Raw genomic sequence first — 18,591 nt, 5'->3', positions numbered from 1 at the left:
CCATAAGGTCAGCACCCCTGGAGAAAAGTGGGGTTAAGTGCCCTTACTCAAGGGCACAGCAACAGATGTTTCACCTTGTCAGCTCAGGTATTCGAACCCAACCTTTCGGTTACATGTCCAACGCTAACTCTCTCTTTCTCCTGACATTTGTTTTGAGAGACGCTGAAGGAGCAATCATAAAACAAAAAATATCCTTATGGGTTCCAGAGAGTTAAATGTATTTTAAAGTTAATTATTGAGGCTATTGACATATTAATATAGTTTAAAACGTCGATTACCAAATTACATTTAGTTAGAGAACTGATCATCTAAAAAAGAGCCTAGTATTTTCTTTCCCATTTAAACAAACAAGTATGACTAGTTGAATGGAAATACGCCACTGTACATAAAGAACTGGACCAAATATAACGGAATATGTGCATTTTTTTCTCAAATGACAAAGAAAGGACCGAATTATAATATATATATTATATTTAAATACTTCTAATGTCACCGCCACATATATATAATTATTGTCAATGCTCTCCCAATAAAGGACAATAGAGGGTTTAAGACATCAGTAGGTTTATAATTGAACACATTTATGAAGATTTTACACTATTGTGGAGAGATGTACTGTTTGGATTCTTTACATACAATAGAAATAAGCGGAATCATTTTTATGTAATTCATTTCATTATTCTTTTGGCCAAATTTCATATACACAAATGTACATTTACAAACAGAAAAACACATTTTCGTGCCCTACAAAAAGAAATTGAACTGTATTTTAAGACGGTTAAATGCTCTACTAACAAAAAAGCTGTTAGAATTGTAAGTATATGCATGTCCCTTAAGGTCCTTGTGTAATTGTAATGTGATATTGTACCCCCTAGCTCGATTGTCTATTGTTTGTAATCTATGTATGCTTGTGTTCCCTCATGTGCTTTATGTATTGATTTGTTGTTAATAAAAAATATTTTAAAAAACAAAAACAAAAAAAATAGAGGGTTTAAGCCGGAAGTTGATTTCAGCAGCAGCTTCCGGCCTGAATGTTCTCCATGTTGTTTTTTTGATGATGCTTCAAAACATTTCTATTTCGCGCTTTAGCTAATATTTTGCTAAATTAACGGTTTTATTTTTTTGATCAATAAACGTGGTACGCAGAATTCCACGAGGATAGTAAGTCACGAGGATAGTAAGTGAGCGTAGGTGGCTGTGGAGTTGTTTGCTAGCAGTTAGCTAACTTGTTGATGTTTCTCGAGTCAAACATTTCCGTTTTGACTGTTGCATAATTATACATTATATTGGTGTGGTAAGATTTCGAATGAGTTATGGCAGACCCAGCTAGGATAAAGACTGAATCCAACTCTGAGAATTCATTGGCTGCTAGAGAAAGCCCTAAAGCCGAAGACACTGAAGAATTGCCTGTGACCTCGGATGCAGATACCGAATTAAAAGATTCCTCCTCACAATCACTCAAACGCGAACACAAACAGGTAAGTGGCATGTTAGAATAACTATATTGAAACATTGGCCCTACATCCACATTCAAGATATAGTAGTATATATCTACAATCCTTTGTTTACTTTGCATGACCTGCTGAAGGACTCTGTTGCTGGAGATGATGAGGATGAGGGAACCTCAGATCAACCAGCTTCCAAAAAACTAAAAGTTGAGCCTGAGAAGAAAAAGGAGAAGCGGCAAAAGGTTGACGAGGATGAGATACAGAAGATGCAGTAAGATTCTGATACTGTAATTTGTGTTTGTTTGGTAACTGCACTATGACAATTATTTGTTGCAAGCATTCATACATTAATATTTTTCCCTCTGGTGTTGTCCAGGGTTTTGGTCTCATCCTTCTCTGAGGAGCAGCTTAACCGCTATGAGATGTATAGACGCTCTGCTTTCCCCAAAGCTGCCATCAAGAGGGTAAGACCTTTAGGCACATATGTAATTATATTTAATCAGAATCAGTTCCATTTTAATATTACATTTCACTGATGCTTGTATTTCAATGTATGCTTTTCTTTACCTGGTTGATACAGCTGATACAGTCCATTACAGGATCCTCAGTCTCTCAAAATGTGGTTATCGCCATGTCTGGTATTTCCAAGGTCTTCGCTGGAGAAATAGTGGAGGAAGGTCAGTGAGGGACATCACTGAGTTAATATTGACTAGTTGGCCAGATATGAGATCTGGATCGTTTGTCTTGTATCTTCACCAACGAAGGCGTTGAAGCATTTTGACGACTCTGACATGCTTCTCTGTTTGGTCCTGCAGCTCTGGATGTGTGTGAGAAGTGGGGGGACACGCCTCCCCTGCAGCCCAAGCACATGAGGGAGGCTGTCAGGAGGCTGAAGAGCAGAGAGCAGATCCCCAACACCAAGCACAAGAACATCCTCTTTCACTGAGCCACTCATGCCCTGCTGATTATAGATAGATCCAAGCGGTGATGTATTCACCTTTCAGATGGTGGCATCTTACACACCACTTTCATGTTCATTCTCTATTCCAATGTCATTGGTTTGGCCATGAAGGCAAGTGCAGTATACTGTTGTCAGAAACTCCAAAGTCAACCTTTGTGTTATATTTGAGGGCATTTCTTGGATATACTAATGGTCAATAATAAAATGACCACAGCATCAAGGTTTGTGCCAATGTTCTAAAATACATTTTATTTGAGCTGTTGGTGAAGCATGGAAGTATCCAAAACTGGTCACTTCTAGTACTTCCTGGGAAAATGTTGTTTCAGTTAAACCATTTTATTAGACCTCAGGTCAATCATTTTGGGCCATATTTCAATAAATAAAAGGACACATTTGTTAATGATTTATCTTCTCTTGTTAGATGAAGACTGGTAAAGTCTCGTAAGATGAGCTTGTGTGTGCCTAACTTTAAACCTGCTCACGGGCCAATAAATGCATAATACAACCATACTGAGTAAATAGTCACCCACCACCCTACACTGAAAATAGATAGCACACAAATAATGACAAAGTTGGTTCAATAGTTTATCACTTTGAAACATTTCGCATACTAATTTGGTTCACAGAACCAAGTTTAGTCTTATTCAATGATGTGATGACTTCTAAGCAAGTGTTACACAAATATTACATAGTACTGTCAGAGGGCCTCCCACAACATTAGTATCAGGAAAATATCAGGGATGATCCTCTAAGTGATTCACATTAAGCAAGTGCAATTTCTAGTGAACATACCACACTTAAGTGCAAATAATCCACAAGGTATAGAGCAAAAGAACAATCAGTTCAGTTACAATGCATGCGCTCACTCCTTCCACAACATTGATAATATTTTTGCAAAGTCATTCTGATGACGAAGACGAAAGAAGAGAAAGCAGCCCATGTAGGGAGATGCCCGGTGTCCCAGTCCCATCCCCATACATCATGGTAACCCAAGCAAGATAAGGGATGCAGTAGAAGTGTAACTTGACAGGCAGTGAGGAGGGAGCTGGCTGGGGGCAGAGTGGGCACCCTGCTGTGAACAGAGAGGTACTAACAGGGTTCTAAGGGGGGGGGTGAGGGTTGATTTTTAGTCACAGTCAACATACCTGCATCCTTCCAACTGGGGATGTAATTTTCATTCCCCATCACACTGACATCCAAGGCCATGCCAAAAAGCAAATACCAGCAAGAAAATTGGGGCGCTGATATTATTGAGAATGGAATCACTGCTTTGTTACACTGACTGACCTTGAGGGAATTTTCAAATACAAAACATGCAGGATGGGAAAAAAACTGAACCATTAGACTATTTTTTATTTGATAATCTTAGGCATTCGTACATTTAAAAAAAAACTTCCCTCAGAATATGGGTAAAACAGACTTCCTCCTATTGCTTCATGCTACTTCCCACAATTAGAAAGTAACACTGTCATTCATATTCATATTGGAAGGCAACCAGAAAATCAGTGGCATATTATTCTGACCACCAGAGGTCTCAAGCTACCACTCAGAAGAGAGTGGAGAATGATGCTAAAAGCTCAACTGAGGGTTGTGGAGTTATTAACTTGTTAGCACTGTACCACATACACAAACAAGTCTCTTGATCCATTTGAGTTTCTCACAACTCACACTTGTTTTGCGGAATGGGACTTGGATCTAAGTAACGTTACTCCAATGTCTCTCCTCTCCCTCATCAGGACCAAATACTAATCTAAATACAAAAAAACATACAAATAATACAATTTAAATACTTCTAATGTCACCACCACATCATACCCTAGAATTGCTACAAAAATATATAATTAAAACATAACCACATCATTAAATAATACTAGAAATTATTCCAATTAGTACAAAGGCTTCACGACTTTTACATAGTAATAGAAAGGTACCCAATGGGTGGAATACATTAACAAATTGGCATTAATGCACCTGTCAGCTTTACTGTAGATAAAATGATTAGTATTATACATATATTGTGCATATATAGACAATTAAGATTCATTATCTCTATTCTTTGATATGATGGCTGTGCCACTAGTGTTTGTTTGAAATGGCTAGTAGCTACACTGTCTAATGGAAAATCATTTTAAAAAAGACAATAGCTGCAAAAAGTAAAATTCATGTTACATGCCTGTAAAAGTTCATATCAAAAGAATAACACTACATTTCATCCATGCAGTGAGGTATTAGTAAATACCTAGAATGTGTGTTTCTCCATGCAGATGAGTGAGTTAAGGAGATCAAGTAATACCGGTCTGAGGGCAGGGTACACCTCATGTAACAAACTAAATGAGTTAACGTACCGCAACAATTGTGGAACCTTTTCTCAAAAGGCATGCGTCATCTGAACATTAAACGAAGAATACAAATATAGTTTTACAGTCACAAAATGTAATACTTTTTTTATGATGCAAAGATAACACTGGGGAATGACCTGGTGTCTGAAAAAGTGTGAACGGTGTGGAGACAGCTTGCCCTACCCTCTGATACACAACCAATCAATCAAAGGGATAGATATGCAGGTTTGTCTTGTGCTCCCATTCACAGGAGATCCATGGATACAGTGCAGTACTGCTTGAAGTCAGTGCTTTTCTTTCTCTACTCTTCTATTTAATACACTATGGTTCTAAACAATGGTTACATTAATGCATCTAAGATACCAGCTCCAAACTATACAGACCTACAGTTATGTACAACTATGGACAGGACCTACTTAACATTGACAAGCAGTTTTATCTTTGAAGCTTTGTGGATGTTTGTAAACCCACACACCAAGATTCCTAAAACACTAGTGATCTTCACAAAGCATGCCTGACAGTGAATGATTTGTACATGAAAACATATCATCAACAGACATCAATTACAACTCTGACTGTTCTCTGGCATATAAGACACAGTGCACATAATTAAGCAATAAGGCACGATGGGTGTGGTATATGGCCAATATACCACGGCTAAGGGCTGTTCTTATGCACAACACATTGCGGAGTGCCCGGACACAGCCCTTGGTATATTGGTCATATACCACAAACCCCCGGGGTGCCTTACTGCTATTTTAAACTGGTTATCAACGTAATTAGAGGAGTAAAAATACATGTTTTGTCATACCCGTGGTATGCGGTCTGATATACCACGGCCGTCAGCCAATCAGCATTCCGGGCTCTAACCACTCAGTCTATAAGACACATTTTGGCATGTGTCCTTCAAATCAAAGATAAATGGCAATTGAGTTGCAGCCCAACAATGAGTTAACTATTCTCTATGGTGGTTTAAATTAAAACTGCTTTTGTACAGCAGAAGGGAACATGTTTAGATTGTCAGATGAAACTAGTGCCTGTTATGTACCTCAGAGTGTAAATAGTGACTCCAGTGGGGCTTCTTGTTAATACAAGGGCCCCCTATGTGTTCTCTGGAAGTGACACACTGTTTGTACAATTCATTAGAAGAGCTTGAGCTTTCGAACTACCAGGGTGGATTCCACCATTGGGTGCTCATCTTTGTTGTTTACAAATTGTCATATGCCTGAGTCCAGACATTTCATTCAGTTCCTTTACTCCCTTATTGATGCAGTGTCAGTATATCACCCTCTGCTGGTTGGGGGAGTAAAGCAGTCACAGGTCAAACATGGGGTCGTACTTCCTGACCTCCAGGAGGAGACGTTCTCGGTCAGTGAGGGCTTGAGAGAGGGCCAACTGAGCCTCCAATAGCTGGGACCCCAGGGATGGACTCTGAAGGGAAAATGTTGTCGGCTTTATTAGTTTTCACTTCTAGATAACGTTTCTCTGCTAGGGCAAGTAGCCAGATATCTATTCAGCTATAATTGGAATACCTGCTGCCTTGATTTGGACCCTCATAGCCTTAACAAGAACAGGAGAACTACAACTGTCTCGTTGGCAACAGATTCTTCAACTATTACAACAGGAATACGGGATCTGTATAAGTAGATGGTAGATGCAATTGTGGACTTACCTTCATCTAATCATCCATCATTTAACTTACAGTGTTCCAGCTAAGCCCTATGAGTTTGTATTTCTAAATCAACGGTTTCACACACATTTAAGGTAAAAATAATATATAGCTACTGTAATTACAATGCAACTATTGTAGGGACTGTGCTATCATAAATAAACACCATTTATGCTACGCTTTCATTTTACACGGTGGTGAGAACTAACCTAATCCTTACTCATGTTTTTGTTAACAGCTTGTGCTGTCTGTTTATCTTGAGTCATTATCTTGAGTTCATTAACCCTGTAATAATCTGTAATGGGTGAGTGAGCCAGAGAGTCAGTGGTTATAGAGAATGTAAGTATTTAGGTTTTTGAATGCTCATACCATACTCTGCTGTGGTTGGACAGAACAAGAACTGTCTGGTTTCTCCAAACATACCACAGCACCACCTGCAGAGTCTGGGCCTGCACCACCTGCAAGACCGACAATATATATTTAAAAAACAGATGACTCATAACTGTTATTCCATATCAATCAAGCAGTGACAAAATAATTGAAATCATAGTGATACCCAAAGGCATGTCCGTGTCCTCTCCCCCAATCACCTTTGATTCTAAACAAGCCATCATCAGAGCGCTCCAGAACCACCTGGTCTATGGTAAAGGTGGCAGGTTGGGGCTGGGGGGCGGTCGGGTAGATCTTGGGACCATCATCCTAAACAGGAATGAACTGGTTAGCTCCATGGATGGCATGGATAACAGACTAACTGTCATTTATGCAATCAGTCTCCTATGGATTGCTGTTGGGGTCTTACCACATATAAAAACCATAGGGTGCACGTCAAATGACGTTATTTGACCCCAACAGAGTTCCATAGTCTCCCTGTGCCCCCAGCTGACCTTCAGAGTGATGGTGACATTGTCTAGGCGGATCTTCATGGGCTGGACATCAGCACTGAGCTCATCCTCCAGGAAGGGCCCCAGGGTAGCCAGGGTGGAGGCCAGGAGCTCCGCCCGACAGCCCTGCACACCCAGCTCCAGGTGACCTACCAACGCAGAGAGGGGACCGTGCCGTGCTGCAGAGGGACCCATCTCTATTCGCATGCCCACCACTGGAGCTGACCTGCAGCCCTGTCTCTGTCCCAGGGTGGACCCACCTAGAGATTAGGACATCAAGGAAAGCGTGAGTTATATAGTCAGAGAATGGGTACCACAGATATGGATCCCTGCCAGTCTGTTGGTTTCCACGATGACGACTTGTGCATGTCACTTGGTTAATTGTGGGTTCTTGACTGGCTCAGAGTCAGAGTTTTGAAGCGCAGACTCTGAAGCATGAAGGACAGACATGTGCTTCCGCTGGTGTTGTGGGTCCGGTTGTGCGGGAATGGTACTTTGATCAGGCTGCAGTTAGACGGTTGTTTCTGTCCCTCTCTAAGTGGTCCACTGCTGTGTGGGTTTTGGAGTGCCAGGTGGATCGGTTAGAGGTGATTTCTGTGAGTTGGCTGGGCTGGATATGGCAGACATTGAGGTTGTGTTTAAGGTTGTCTTTGATTAACTTTTTCGGTCGGCCTGTCTCATGGTGCCCCTGCTGCTGCTCGCTAAAGAAGATCCTTCTTCAGAGACGATGTTGGGGCATCCTGATGGTGTGGAAGGTCCATCGGAGATGTGTCTTAATGATCTTAGCTTTAACGCTGGTGCTGTTAGATTTCTGCAGTATCTCCAGGTAGGACACCTTGTCTTGCCACTGGATACCCATTATAGATCTCAAAGATTGTGTATGGAATGTCTCCAGCTGTTTGACCTGGAGACTTCACAGGTTCCAAGTTTCACAGCCATACAACAGAGTTGTGACAACTACTGCATTGTAGATTTGTGTGATGATTTAGAATCCTGTTCCTCAGCCTCCCAATGACTGGCTTTCATTCTGGATTCTGCTAGTTATTTATTTGTTGAGTGAGCCATCCTTGGACATGGTGCTCCTCCCAGATATGTGAGGTGGTCAACATTCTGGAGCTCAGATCCACTTAGGTGGATGCTGTGGACCACTGGGTTGGAGAGGGGTGATGGTTGACTGAAGACTACAGTTTTTCCTAAGCTGATGGTAAGACCAAAACTCTTGCAAGCTTCAACAAAGTTGTCTGCGAAAGACTGGAGGTCTACCTCCGTTTGCACGATTAGGGCACAGTCATCAGCAAAGAGGGCCTCACGGACAAGATGTTCTTGTGTTTTGGTCTTTGCTCTGAGCCTGTGCAGGTCGTAGATTGAACTCTCATCCCTGTATCTGATGTAGATGCCTTTGTTGAGGTCCTTAGTGGCGTGGTTGACGAGGGCAGTGAAAAAGAGGTTGAACAGCACCGGGCCCCAAGACACATTCTTACTTGATGATGTTGGAGATGGGAAAGGCTTCAGAATTATCACCACCACAGTGGATCTGGCCTTGAATTCCATCATTGAGTAGGATGTTGACTAGTTTTTGTTGCCTAGATGCTCGTAAAGATCTAAGTGGTTCGTCCAGGTGATGTTGGATGGCCTTTTGGGGCATCAGGTTTATGGCTGAGGGGTCGACAGTGGATGTTCTGTTCACGTGATTGTCTAAAAGTAGCATTGAGTCTTCAGTTGTAACATTGGATCGAGAGAGTAAGATGATTACATGAGTCATTATGTGACTATATGAGTATGAGTGATTCACCGATGGAAGAGAGAAAGTAAGAGTAGGTTGGGAGCATTCTTTATCAAAAAGAACAGCTATTATTGGAGACGTTGAGTGACAGTGGCTTGTGACAGTTGTTCAGTTAGACTGATGCTACAGTAAGGTGCAGTGTCTTTAGCTTGATAAGTTCTATTTCATTCTGGATGACTGTCACGAGGCATTGTTTATTATCCAAATCCAGTGAAAGCACTGCCACTGGCGGTCATCCAGAATTAAATAGAACCATCGTTTTTTCCCCCGTAACTTGAGGTTACCTGACATTTGTCTGGCCAGCAGGTCAGAGACCCTTACGTTGCCCATCTGTCTGGAGGTGAGATGCTGGACCTCCACTGCCACCACCAGGTCCTCTCCCTTCAGGTCCGCCACACAGGCAATACCACTGAGCACCAGCAACAACACAGAGGCCTGCACAGCACAGTACAGGACAAGTAGTTACCCACAATAAGAATGATGCATTACCTAACTTACAGGTACAGTATGAATGCCGAGCATCCCTCCCATGCATATACAGTGAGAGTTTTGTCAGCCAGTGATTATCATGCAAATAACTGCTGGTCTCATGTTAATTGACCGTTAATTAACATAAACATGTTTATCATCTCCTGGCTTCCACACAAGCCACTGATGCAGACCGTTGGAACATCTACATTTTAAAAAGTCTAATCTATTTAACAAATCCAACACAATAAATCCATTATTTATTTTAGACAGGTCTAAAGAAACATAAGAAAATGTATCCTATTTCAGAAGAACAGAGTAGCATATGCCTGTGGGCTACACTAGTTTATTTAGCATACAAGATTTGCTTAGAATTCCATGGCATTATTCTTATATTATTTTATAGTATGAAGAATCCATTGAACATCACTGAATAAAATAGAAAGAATATGTTCTCCAAAAGGTTTGAGGGATTGTCCACATCTGGCCATTCTGTGTTGAGTGGATAACAAAGAAACAGGTCCTCCTATATACTTAATTTAGAGTTATTTATGCAACTTTAGTTGTGATGCAAATGTTAGTTATGCTATACAGTATGTTTAGATTTATTATTCATTCTAAGGCTGCATGATGCAACTCTAATGATAATTTGAAAAAAGTTTCGCTCTGCTCTGTTTCTTGCACAGGCTGCACACACAGACGTCAGTCAATTTGACAAGCACTTGATAATATTCTCACCCATCAGACTATGGGTGGCTTACAACAACAAAACATTGCGAATGGAGGTTACGTGTGGTTACGTTTTTAATATGCAAGCATAGGCAGCGCATCCATTTTCCATAATAAGTTGAATTGCCAAAATGATATAGCCTACAGCCTATCGTCTATACAGAAATAAATTAAAATACAAATCGTAGGAAAAACATTGTTTGGAAAGCAAATGGTTATTGCTGTAAAGAGAAGACAAAGAAAAGACTGGTCTGTATTTTAAATAAAAATTCTCAACTTAATTGAGCAAACAACTTTATAGCCTCTTATTGGCACCAGTGGAGATCATGGTAATATCTATCCCCAGTGAGTGCGCATTGCACATATTCACTATTTATCACTGTTGATTCAGTGCTACTTAAGTTTGTTTTTTGACAATAATTTCCTCCTCTAGTTTCCATATTCCATTTGTACCCCTATCTCGTAGGCCTCCCTATCTCGTAGGACTCCCTTTCTCGTAGGCCTATTATATGGACAACGTCGTCTTGATTGATCTGTTTGTCAGTGTCACCAGAGTAGGCTACCGTGTAATTTATTGTATTAAAAAACATTCTGCTAATGTCTCCAGTCATATAGGGTGTAGTAGAATTGCATGAAATGTGTTTATAAAAAGCCACATGTTCCCATGCAAAGAAAGAAGAAACGTATCTGGTATAGCCTAGGCCTACTCTACACTATATGCGCTCAGCCATCGAACAGTCTTTTTTTACAAACAGTGATTGAGTTATATTACTAGCCTAAATTATGACTATCGAATCTACTCATTACATTATGAATAATAGTAGGCTATCTTGCAATCTACTGCAGAGATAGCCTGCAGAGTTCTGTCATACTATTCAGGTTCGTGCCCAAACAATTCAAGCTTCTACTTTTAAAAATCCACCTTTCCATAAACAAGTCTCTCAACATTTCCGCTTGTTATAGATCCCCCTCAGTCCCCAGCTGTTCCCTGGACACCATATGTGAATTGATTGCCCCCCATCTATCTTCAGAGTTCGTACTGTTAGGTGACCTAAACTGGGATATGCTTAACACCCCGGCCATCCTACAATCTAAGCTAGGTGCCCTCAATCTCACACAAATTATCAAGGAACCTGCCAGGTACAACCCTAAATCCGTAACAATGGGCACCCTCATAGATATCATCCTGACCAACTTGCCCTCTAAATACACCTCTGCTGTCTTCAACCAGGATCCCAGCGATCACTGCATCATTGCCTGCGTCCGTAATTGGTCCGCTGTCAAACGAACACCCCTCATCACTGACCCTAAATTACTTCAGCGAGCAGGCCTTTCTAATCGAATTGCCCCGGGTATCCTGGAAGGATATTGACCTCATCCTGTCAGTAGAGGATACCTGGTTGCTCTTTAAAAGTACTTTCCTCACCATTTTAAATAAGCATGCCCCATTCAAAAAATGTAGAACTAAGACCAGATATAGTCCCTGGTTCACCCCAGACTTGACTGCCCTTGTCCAGCACAAAAACATCCTGTGGCATACTGCATTAGCATCGAATAGCCCCTGCGACATGCAACTTTTCAGGGAAGTTAGGAACCAATATACACAGTCAGTTAGGAAAGCTAAGGCTAGCTTTTTCAAACAGAAATTTACATCCTCTAGCACTAATTACAAAAGTGTTGGGACACTGTAAAGTCTATGGAGAATAAGAGCACCCCCTCCCAGCTGCCCACTGCACTGAGGCTAGAAAACACTGTTACCACCGATAAATCTACGATAAACGGTCATTTCAATAAGAATTTTTCTACACTGGCTATGCTTTCCACCTGGCTAAACCTACTAGAGGTCGACCGATTATGATTTTTCAACGCCAATACCAATTATTGTAATAATGACAATTACAACAATACTGAATTAACACTTTTATTTTAACTTAACATAATACATCAATCAAATCAATTTAGCCTCAAATAATGAAATATGTTCCATTTGGTTTAAATAATGCAAAAACAAAGTCTTGGAAAAGAAAGTAAAAGTGCAATATGTGCCATGTAAAAAAGCTAACGTTTAAGTTCCTTGCTCAGAACATCAAAATGTATGAAAGCTGGTGGTTCCTTTTAACATGAGTCTTCAATATTCCCAGGTAAGAAGTTTTAGGTTGCGGTTATTATAGTAATTATAGGATTATTTCTCTCTATACCATTTAAATTTCATATACCTTTGACTATTGGATGTTCTTATAGGCACTTTAGTATTGCCAGTGTAACATATAGCTTCCGTCTCTCTCCTCGCCCCTACCTGGGCTCGAACCAGGAATACATCGACAACAGCCACCCTCGAAGCATCGTTACCCATCGCTCCACAGAGAAAGGGGAACAACTACTCCAAGTCAGAGAGCAAGTGACGTTTGAAACGCTATTAGCGCACACCCCGCTAACTAGCTAGCCATTTCACATTGGTTACACCAGCCTAATCACGGGAGTTGATAGGCTTGAAGTCATGAAGAGCTGCTGGCAAACGCACGAAAGTGCTGTTTCAATGAATGCTTACGAGTCTGCTGCTGCCTACCACCACTCAGTCAGACTGCTCTATCAAATATAAATCATAGACTTAATTATAACATAATGACACACAGGAATACGAGCCTTAGGTCATTAATATGGTAAAATCCGGAAACTATCATTTCAAAAATAAAACGTTTATTCTTAAGAGTGAAATACGGAACGGTTACATATTTTATCGAATGGGTGGCATCCATAAGTCTAAATATTCCTGTTACATTGTACAACCTTCAATATTGTGTCATAATTACGTAAAATTCTGGCAAATTAGTTCGCAACGAGCCAGGCGGCCCAAACTGTTGCATATACCCTGACACTGCGTGCAATGAACGCAAGAGAAGTGACACAATTTCCCAAGTTTAATATTGCCTGCTAACATACATTTATTTTAACTAAATATGCAGGTTTAAAAGTATATACTTCTGTGTATTGATTTTAAGAAAGGCATTGATGTTTATGGTTAGGTACATTCGCGCAACGATTGTGCTTTTTTCGCAAATGCGCTTTTGTTAAATCATCCCCCGTTTGGTGAAGTTGACTGTCTTTGTTAGGAAGAAATAGTCTTCACACAGTTCGCAACGAGCCAGGTGGCCCAAACTGCTGCATATACGCTAACTCTGTTGCACAGAACGCAAGAGAAGTGACACAATTTCCCTAGTTAAAAGAAATTCATGATAGCAGGCAATATTAACTAAATATGCAGGTTTAAAAATATATACTTGTGTATTGGCGTTCGTGTTTATGGTTAGGTACACATTGGCACATTGACAGTGCTTTTTTTGCAAATGCGCTTCTTAAATCACCCGTTCGGCGAAGTAGGCTATGATTCAATGACAAATTAACAGGCACCGCATCGATTATATGCAACGCATGACAAGCTAGATAAACTAGTAATATCATCAACCATGTGTAGTTAACTAGTGATTATGTTAAGATTGATTGTTTTTTATAAGATAAGTTTAATGCTAGCTAGCACCTTACCTTGGCTCCTTGCTGCACTCGCATAACAGGTAGACAGCATGCCACGTCGTCTCATCGTGAAGTGCAATGTAATCGGCCATGATCGGTGTCCAATTGTTATGATAACTTGAAATCGGCCCTAATTAATCAGCAATTCCGATTAATCGGTCGACCTCTAACACCTACCCTAGACAACAGCACTGCACCCCCCGCAGAAACTTGCTCAAGTCCCCCCCGCTTCTCCTTCACCCAAATCAAGACAGCTGATGTTCTGAAAGAGCTGCACAAGAAAGCTGGAATCCTCTTAAAAAAAATGTCCAGTCCAAACTCTATTTTCACGTGCGATTACGCAATGACTGGGCTTATAGGAACACGTTTCACTAGGCTCTGTGCTCTCTAACCATGTTCCAGGGCTCCTAGGCCTAGAGGCTCTGTGCTCTCTAACCATGTTCCAGGGCTCCTAGGCCTAGAGGCTCTGTGCTCTCTAACCATGTTCCAGGGCTCCTAGGCCTAGAGGCTCTGTGCTCTCTAACCATGTTCCAGGGCTCCTAGGCCTAGAGGCTCTGTGCTCTCTAACCATGTTCCAGGGCTCCTAGGCCTAGAGGCTCTGTGCTCTCTAACCATGTTCCAGGGCTCCTAGGCCTAGAGGCTCTGTGCTCTCTAACCATGTTCCAGGGCTCCTAGGCCTAGAGGCTCTGTGCTCTCTAACCATGTTCCAGGGGTCCTAGGCCTAGAGGCTCTGTGCTCTCTAACCATGTTCCAGGGCTCCTAGGCCTAGAGGCTCTGTGCTCTCTAACCATGTTCCAGGGCTCCTAGGCCTAGAGGCTCTGTGCTCTCTAACCATGTTCCAGGGCTCCTAGGCCTAGAGGCTCTGTGCTCTCTAACCATGTTCCAGGGGTCCTAGGCCTAGAGGCTCTGTGCTCTCTAACCATGTTCCAGGGGTCCTAGGTCTAGAGGCTCTGTGCTCTCTAACCATGTTCCAGGGGTCCTAGGCCTAGAGGCTCTGTGCTCTCTAACCATGTTCCAGGGGTCCTAGGTCTAGAGGCTCTGTGCTCTCTAACCATGTTCCAGGGGTCCTAGGCCTAGAGGCTCTGTGCTCTCTAACCATGTTCCAGGGGTCCTAGGCCTAGAGGCTCTGTGCTCTCTAACCATGTTCCAGGGGTCCTAGGTCTAGAGGCTCTGTGCTCTCTAACCATGTTCCAGGGGTCCTAGGCCTAGAGGCTCTGTGCTCTCTAACCATGTTCCAGGGCTCCTAGGCCTAGAGGCTCTGTGCTCTCTAACCATGTTCCAGGGCTCCTAGGCCTAGAGGCTCTGTGCTCTCTAACCATGTTCCAGGGGTCCTAGGTCTAGAGACTACATTTGGAGTTACTTGGCCAAACCTTAACAAAACATATAGGCCTATGGGCTAGGCTACTGACATGTGCGACTAAAAAGTTTTAAAAAAGGCATATGCTGTTTCTTGATGCTGGGCATCATTCACAAGTGATAGGCTAATCTGGTCACCCATCAGATTATTCTTAATTTAATCTTGTCTTTACATATACTAAATAATATATGTGTGAAATTTGATTTGATTTAGAATGGACCATTATCATGCGCCTGTCACCACAGGGGCAGGGAAAGAAAATGTAATCTATGCACATAAATAGTGAATGGAGGACGCTTTTCCCACGGTGCATTTTAATGCCAGTCATGTAGGCTATACTCCTGTTGTAAAGCAAAGCAATGTGCTTAATATTAGGAGAGTTGAGAAATAAATATAGTAATGGGCTTTCATGAACTGTTTGATGTGATTTTCGATTGCATTTTCTTTTATGGCAGAGTGACTAGAGGGACAATAGATCGCTGAGTAGCAGGTCATTAGCGACTAGCAGTTAGCAAGTTTGATAGGCTACTAATGACCATCAGCAGCATCAGAACGCAGTTTTGGAGAAGCCTAGTTACCATGACTAAACTGTCAAGTGGAATTTGACTGCGGTCATGACTCGTGACTGCCAGTGTGGTGGTAATACGGTCACCGTAACAGCCCTATTTCTGACAATGCCTCTACTGTCGGTCTCTGTGACAGTGTGTGTATGTAAAATGGGACTTACTGTGTCCTGTGTGATGTCCTCAATGCTCTGGGACAGGGAGCTGCTCAGGTCGGCTGATGACCCTCCCTCTGTCCCCGGGGCAGCGCTACCTCCACTGTCCATGGGCCCAAGGATGCTGTTGGGTCGCATCATGGACTCTACTCCTGACTCTGAAATCACAGAACAGAACACACAGGGCCAAAGAAAACTCTTACTTATGGCCAGACTTTGACAGTGGGATTCAAAACTAAGCAGCCTATTGTTTTGAAACCCTGTTACTAGCGAGATAGATACAGTTTCTTTTCAAATGTTCTGTCTTTGTGTGACTGTTCTTGTCTATCAGTGTTTTGTTACTTGTCATGTTTTCTGTTTTTGTCTGGACCCAAGGAAGAATAGCTGCTGCTTCTGCAAAAGTTAACAGGGATCTGAATAAATCAATAAAATATTGATACAATATGCATCTATGTTGTGGAGTTTGGATGAGGAGTTACCATCCATGAGAATGTTGTCACTAGAGTCGCTGTCCACTGAGAGGTGGTCGTCGGGCAGGCTTCCGTCCAGGATGGCGCTGTCAAATGAATATTGTGAGAGAGACAGCTTCATGGACTGGAGCCGCAGACTGGCCATAGGGCATCCCTCCTCGGGGCGCTGCTCCCTACACAAACAGAAAACAGGAAACAGCCTTTATGGTCATTCACACCAGTAAAACCACACATCCATACAGTTGACATTATGGACTTGATAGACCTTAACCATATGGTGTAATGACAACAGCAAAGCAGGAGAGCATGCTGGGAAACCTACTTGGCCTGTGTAGTGAACAGCTTGCTCATCCCTGACCCACGACTCATGAAGCTGAAGGCATCTTTTGTGATGGAGAACGCCCCTTTAGTCAGGTCCAGGGAGGCACTAAAGGCATCTTTGGTGACGTCCTTGGTGGCGGTGAGGGCGTTGGACAGCTCTTCCTCCAGGCTGAAGGTAGAGGGGTCCCTAGACAGGAGGGAGGGATGGTGTTCAGGGGAGAAGGGAGGAGAGGGGACAGGACCATCCTCCTGGGTTGTCTCCCCCTCCATGACCTCTACTGCCTCGCTGGCCTCCTCTACCACACCATCCACTTCCTGCTCAATGGGAGGAGAGCTGTTGACGGTGGCAGTACCGTTTCCTATCCCACTGTCCTCAAGAGGGCCTGGCGATGTAGCACGGTGAGTGGGGGAGAGGTCGGAGTCTGTCAGGCTGGGGCTTTCAGATCCTGGGGTGTGGGCCTCCTCCTCCTCTGGCTCCATGGCTGCAGGTGGTAGCAGGAGCCCCAGCTCCACTGAGTCCATTAGGAGGGCTAGGCACATCGTAGGGGGCTCAGACTCCTGGCCCCTGGCCTGCTTAGCGTCCCTGGTGTCCCGGCCCAGCTCGCCCCCCAGCCTGGCCAGGGTGTCCTTCATCCGCAGCAGGGCCACATACTGGTAGTGGTTGAGCCACACTTTGACCGGTGTGATGGCCTGGGCCAGGAAGTGAATAGAGGCCACTGGAGCCTCCTTTTTACTGTCCTGGTTGTGGTGGTCAGGGTTGGAAGGGAGCTGGTTCTCCTGCTCTAAGGATCCATGGTTGGGATCTACAGGAGCTGGTTCACTGGGAGAGGAGACCAGGGAACAGCCCTTAAACGCACATGGACGACATATCCACACAGACATGGTGAAAGGCTCCACGAAGGGGTGAGCTCTGCCCTTGTTGCTTTTCCGTGCCCCCTCGAAGCTCATGGACAGGCGGGAGAGACTTAGGGACCAGACATCCTTGGCCCGGAGGGGCCTCATCTCAGAAAAGGGCAGGGGCTCCATCTCCAGGGAGTGCTGGAGGAAGGCAGAGGGTAGGGGGAGAAAGGAGCTCTGGTCTCGGGGGAAGGAGCAAGGGGGAGCGGACTGGAAGAAGTGGCAGGTAGAGAAGCTGCTGTAGGTGGTGTTGAGGTCGGCCCGGGTGCCGTGTGGGGAGTGGCAGGTGTTGCTGAGGACCGTCTGGGGAACAGTGATGTTCAGAGACTGGGGCCTGTCTTGGTGGTCCATGATGGATGACTCCAGGGGAATAATCAACTGCAGACAGACAGACAGGGTGAGGCACAGAAACAGTCATTTACTGACCTGATACATTAAACTAACAATAACATAAACTCCAACGTTTACATGATGTGCCCCTAGAGAGAAAACTGCTCATCATAAAGACACAAGCCACATTACAAAATGGTGAAGAGTATACATTGGTGAAGGGCATACATTTTCAACCAATTTTCATGAGCAACACTAACTGTTTGCAACATTTCCAATGACTTAGAAGTTGTATAAAGAGCTGCAATACTAAAAGGGACACAGCCTGCAACGATGCAGCTCTCTTCCTCCTGACAACTTGGCCTGGTTTCATTCATTCAATCTCACTTTGATCTGTGCTGCGTCCATGCGGATGTCCACGTGCTCCTCTGCCTTGCTGCCGTCCTGGAGTTGGTAGAAGGCTTTGACCTGCTCCAGGGTACGCAGCAGGCCCCGCGAGAACAGGTTGACCCACAGCAGACTGGCTGGGTCTAGGCACAGCTGTAGGCCGTTCAGCTGGGCATACAGGTTAGTGTTGGGTACTGGGGAATGAGAGGGGGATGGAGAGAGGAGCATTTGTTCAGTTGTTGTAAGATAATATTCTAATGGTTTGTTTTGTTCCACAAAAAAACGGAATAAGATAATACCAGTTT

At 43.2% G+C, this 18,591-nt stretch overlaps 2 protein-coding genes across 2 annotated transcripts in view; one reads left to right on the top strand and one right to left on the bottom strand.

The window, feature by feature from the left end:
- The first annotated feature begins 1,006 nt into the window (after positions 1–1,006).
- Positions 1,007–2,814, top strand: taf11 (TAF11 RNA polymerase II, TATA box binding protein (TBP)-associated factor). The gene is made up of 5 exons (XM_035740445.1): positions 1,007–1,478; positions 1,589–1,719; positions 1,825–1,912; positions 2,029–2,125; positions 2,264–2,814. The coding sequence occupies exons 1-5, from the start codon at positions 1,314–1,316 to the stop codon at positions 2,392–2,394; spliced, it is 612 nt and encodes a 203-aa protein (XP_035596338.1). The 5' UTR covers positions 1,007–1,313; the 3' UTR covers positions 2,395–2,814.
- A 167-nt stretch (positions 2,815–2,981) lies between these two features.
- LOC118360890 (UHRF1-binding protein 1-like) overlaps positions 2,982–18,591 on the bottom strand; it is a 71,042-nt gene continuing 55,432 nt past the window's right edge. The window contains exons 13-21 of the mRNA XM_035740427.2: positions 18,287–18,480; positions 16,674–17,947; positions 16,361–16,524; positions 15,891–16,039; positions 9,366–9,516; positions 7,302–7,558; positions 7,008–7,116; positions 6,787–6,875; positions 2,982–6,179 (exon numbers count right to left, since the gene is read on the bottom strand). Of these exons, the coding sequence (XP_035596320.1) occupies positions 6,063–6,179; positions 6,787–6,875; positions 7,008–7,116; positions 7,302–7,558; positions 9,366–9,516; positions 15,891–16,039; positions 16,361–16,524; positions 16,674–17,947; positions 18,287–18,480 (2,504 nt within the window). The 3' untranslated portion in view covers positions 2,982–6,062. The remainder of the gene's footprint in view (positions 6,180–6,786; positions 6,876–7,007; positions 7,117–7,301; positions 7,559–9,365; positions 9,517–15,890; positions 16,040–16,360; positions 16,525–16,673; positions 17,948–18,286; positions 18,481–18,591) is intronic.

This window comes from Oncorhynchus keta, chromosome 28 (assembly GCF_023373465.1).
Source record: "Oncorhynchus keta strain PuntledgeMale-10-30-2019 chromosome 28, Oket_V2, whole genome shotgun sequence".
NCBI classification, from domain to species: Eukaryota; Metazoa; Chordata; class Actinopteri; order Salmoniformes; family Salmonidae; genus Oncorhynchus; species Oncorhynchus keta.
Note: the sequence above shows the minus strand (reverse complement) of the source record. Positions and strands in the feature narration are given on the sequence as shown.

Coding starts and splice junctions, on each gene's coding strand:
- taf11 (XM_035740445.1), top strand. CDS start 1,314: ATGGCAGACCCAGCTAGGATAAAGACTGAATCCAACTCTGAGAATTCA. Junction 1,479..1,588: donor TCAAACGCGAACACAAACAG/GTAAGTGGCATG, acceptor GACCTGCTGAAG/GACTCTGTTGCTGGAGATGA. Junction 1,913..2,028: donor CCAAAGCTGCCATCAAGAGG/GTAAGACCTTTA, acceptor TGGTTGATACAG/CTGATACAGTCCATTACAGG.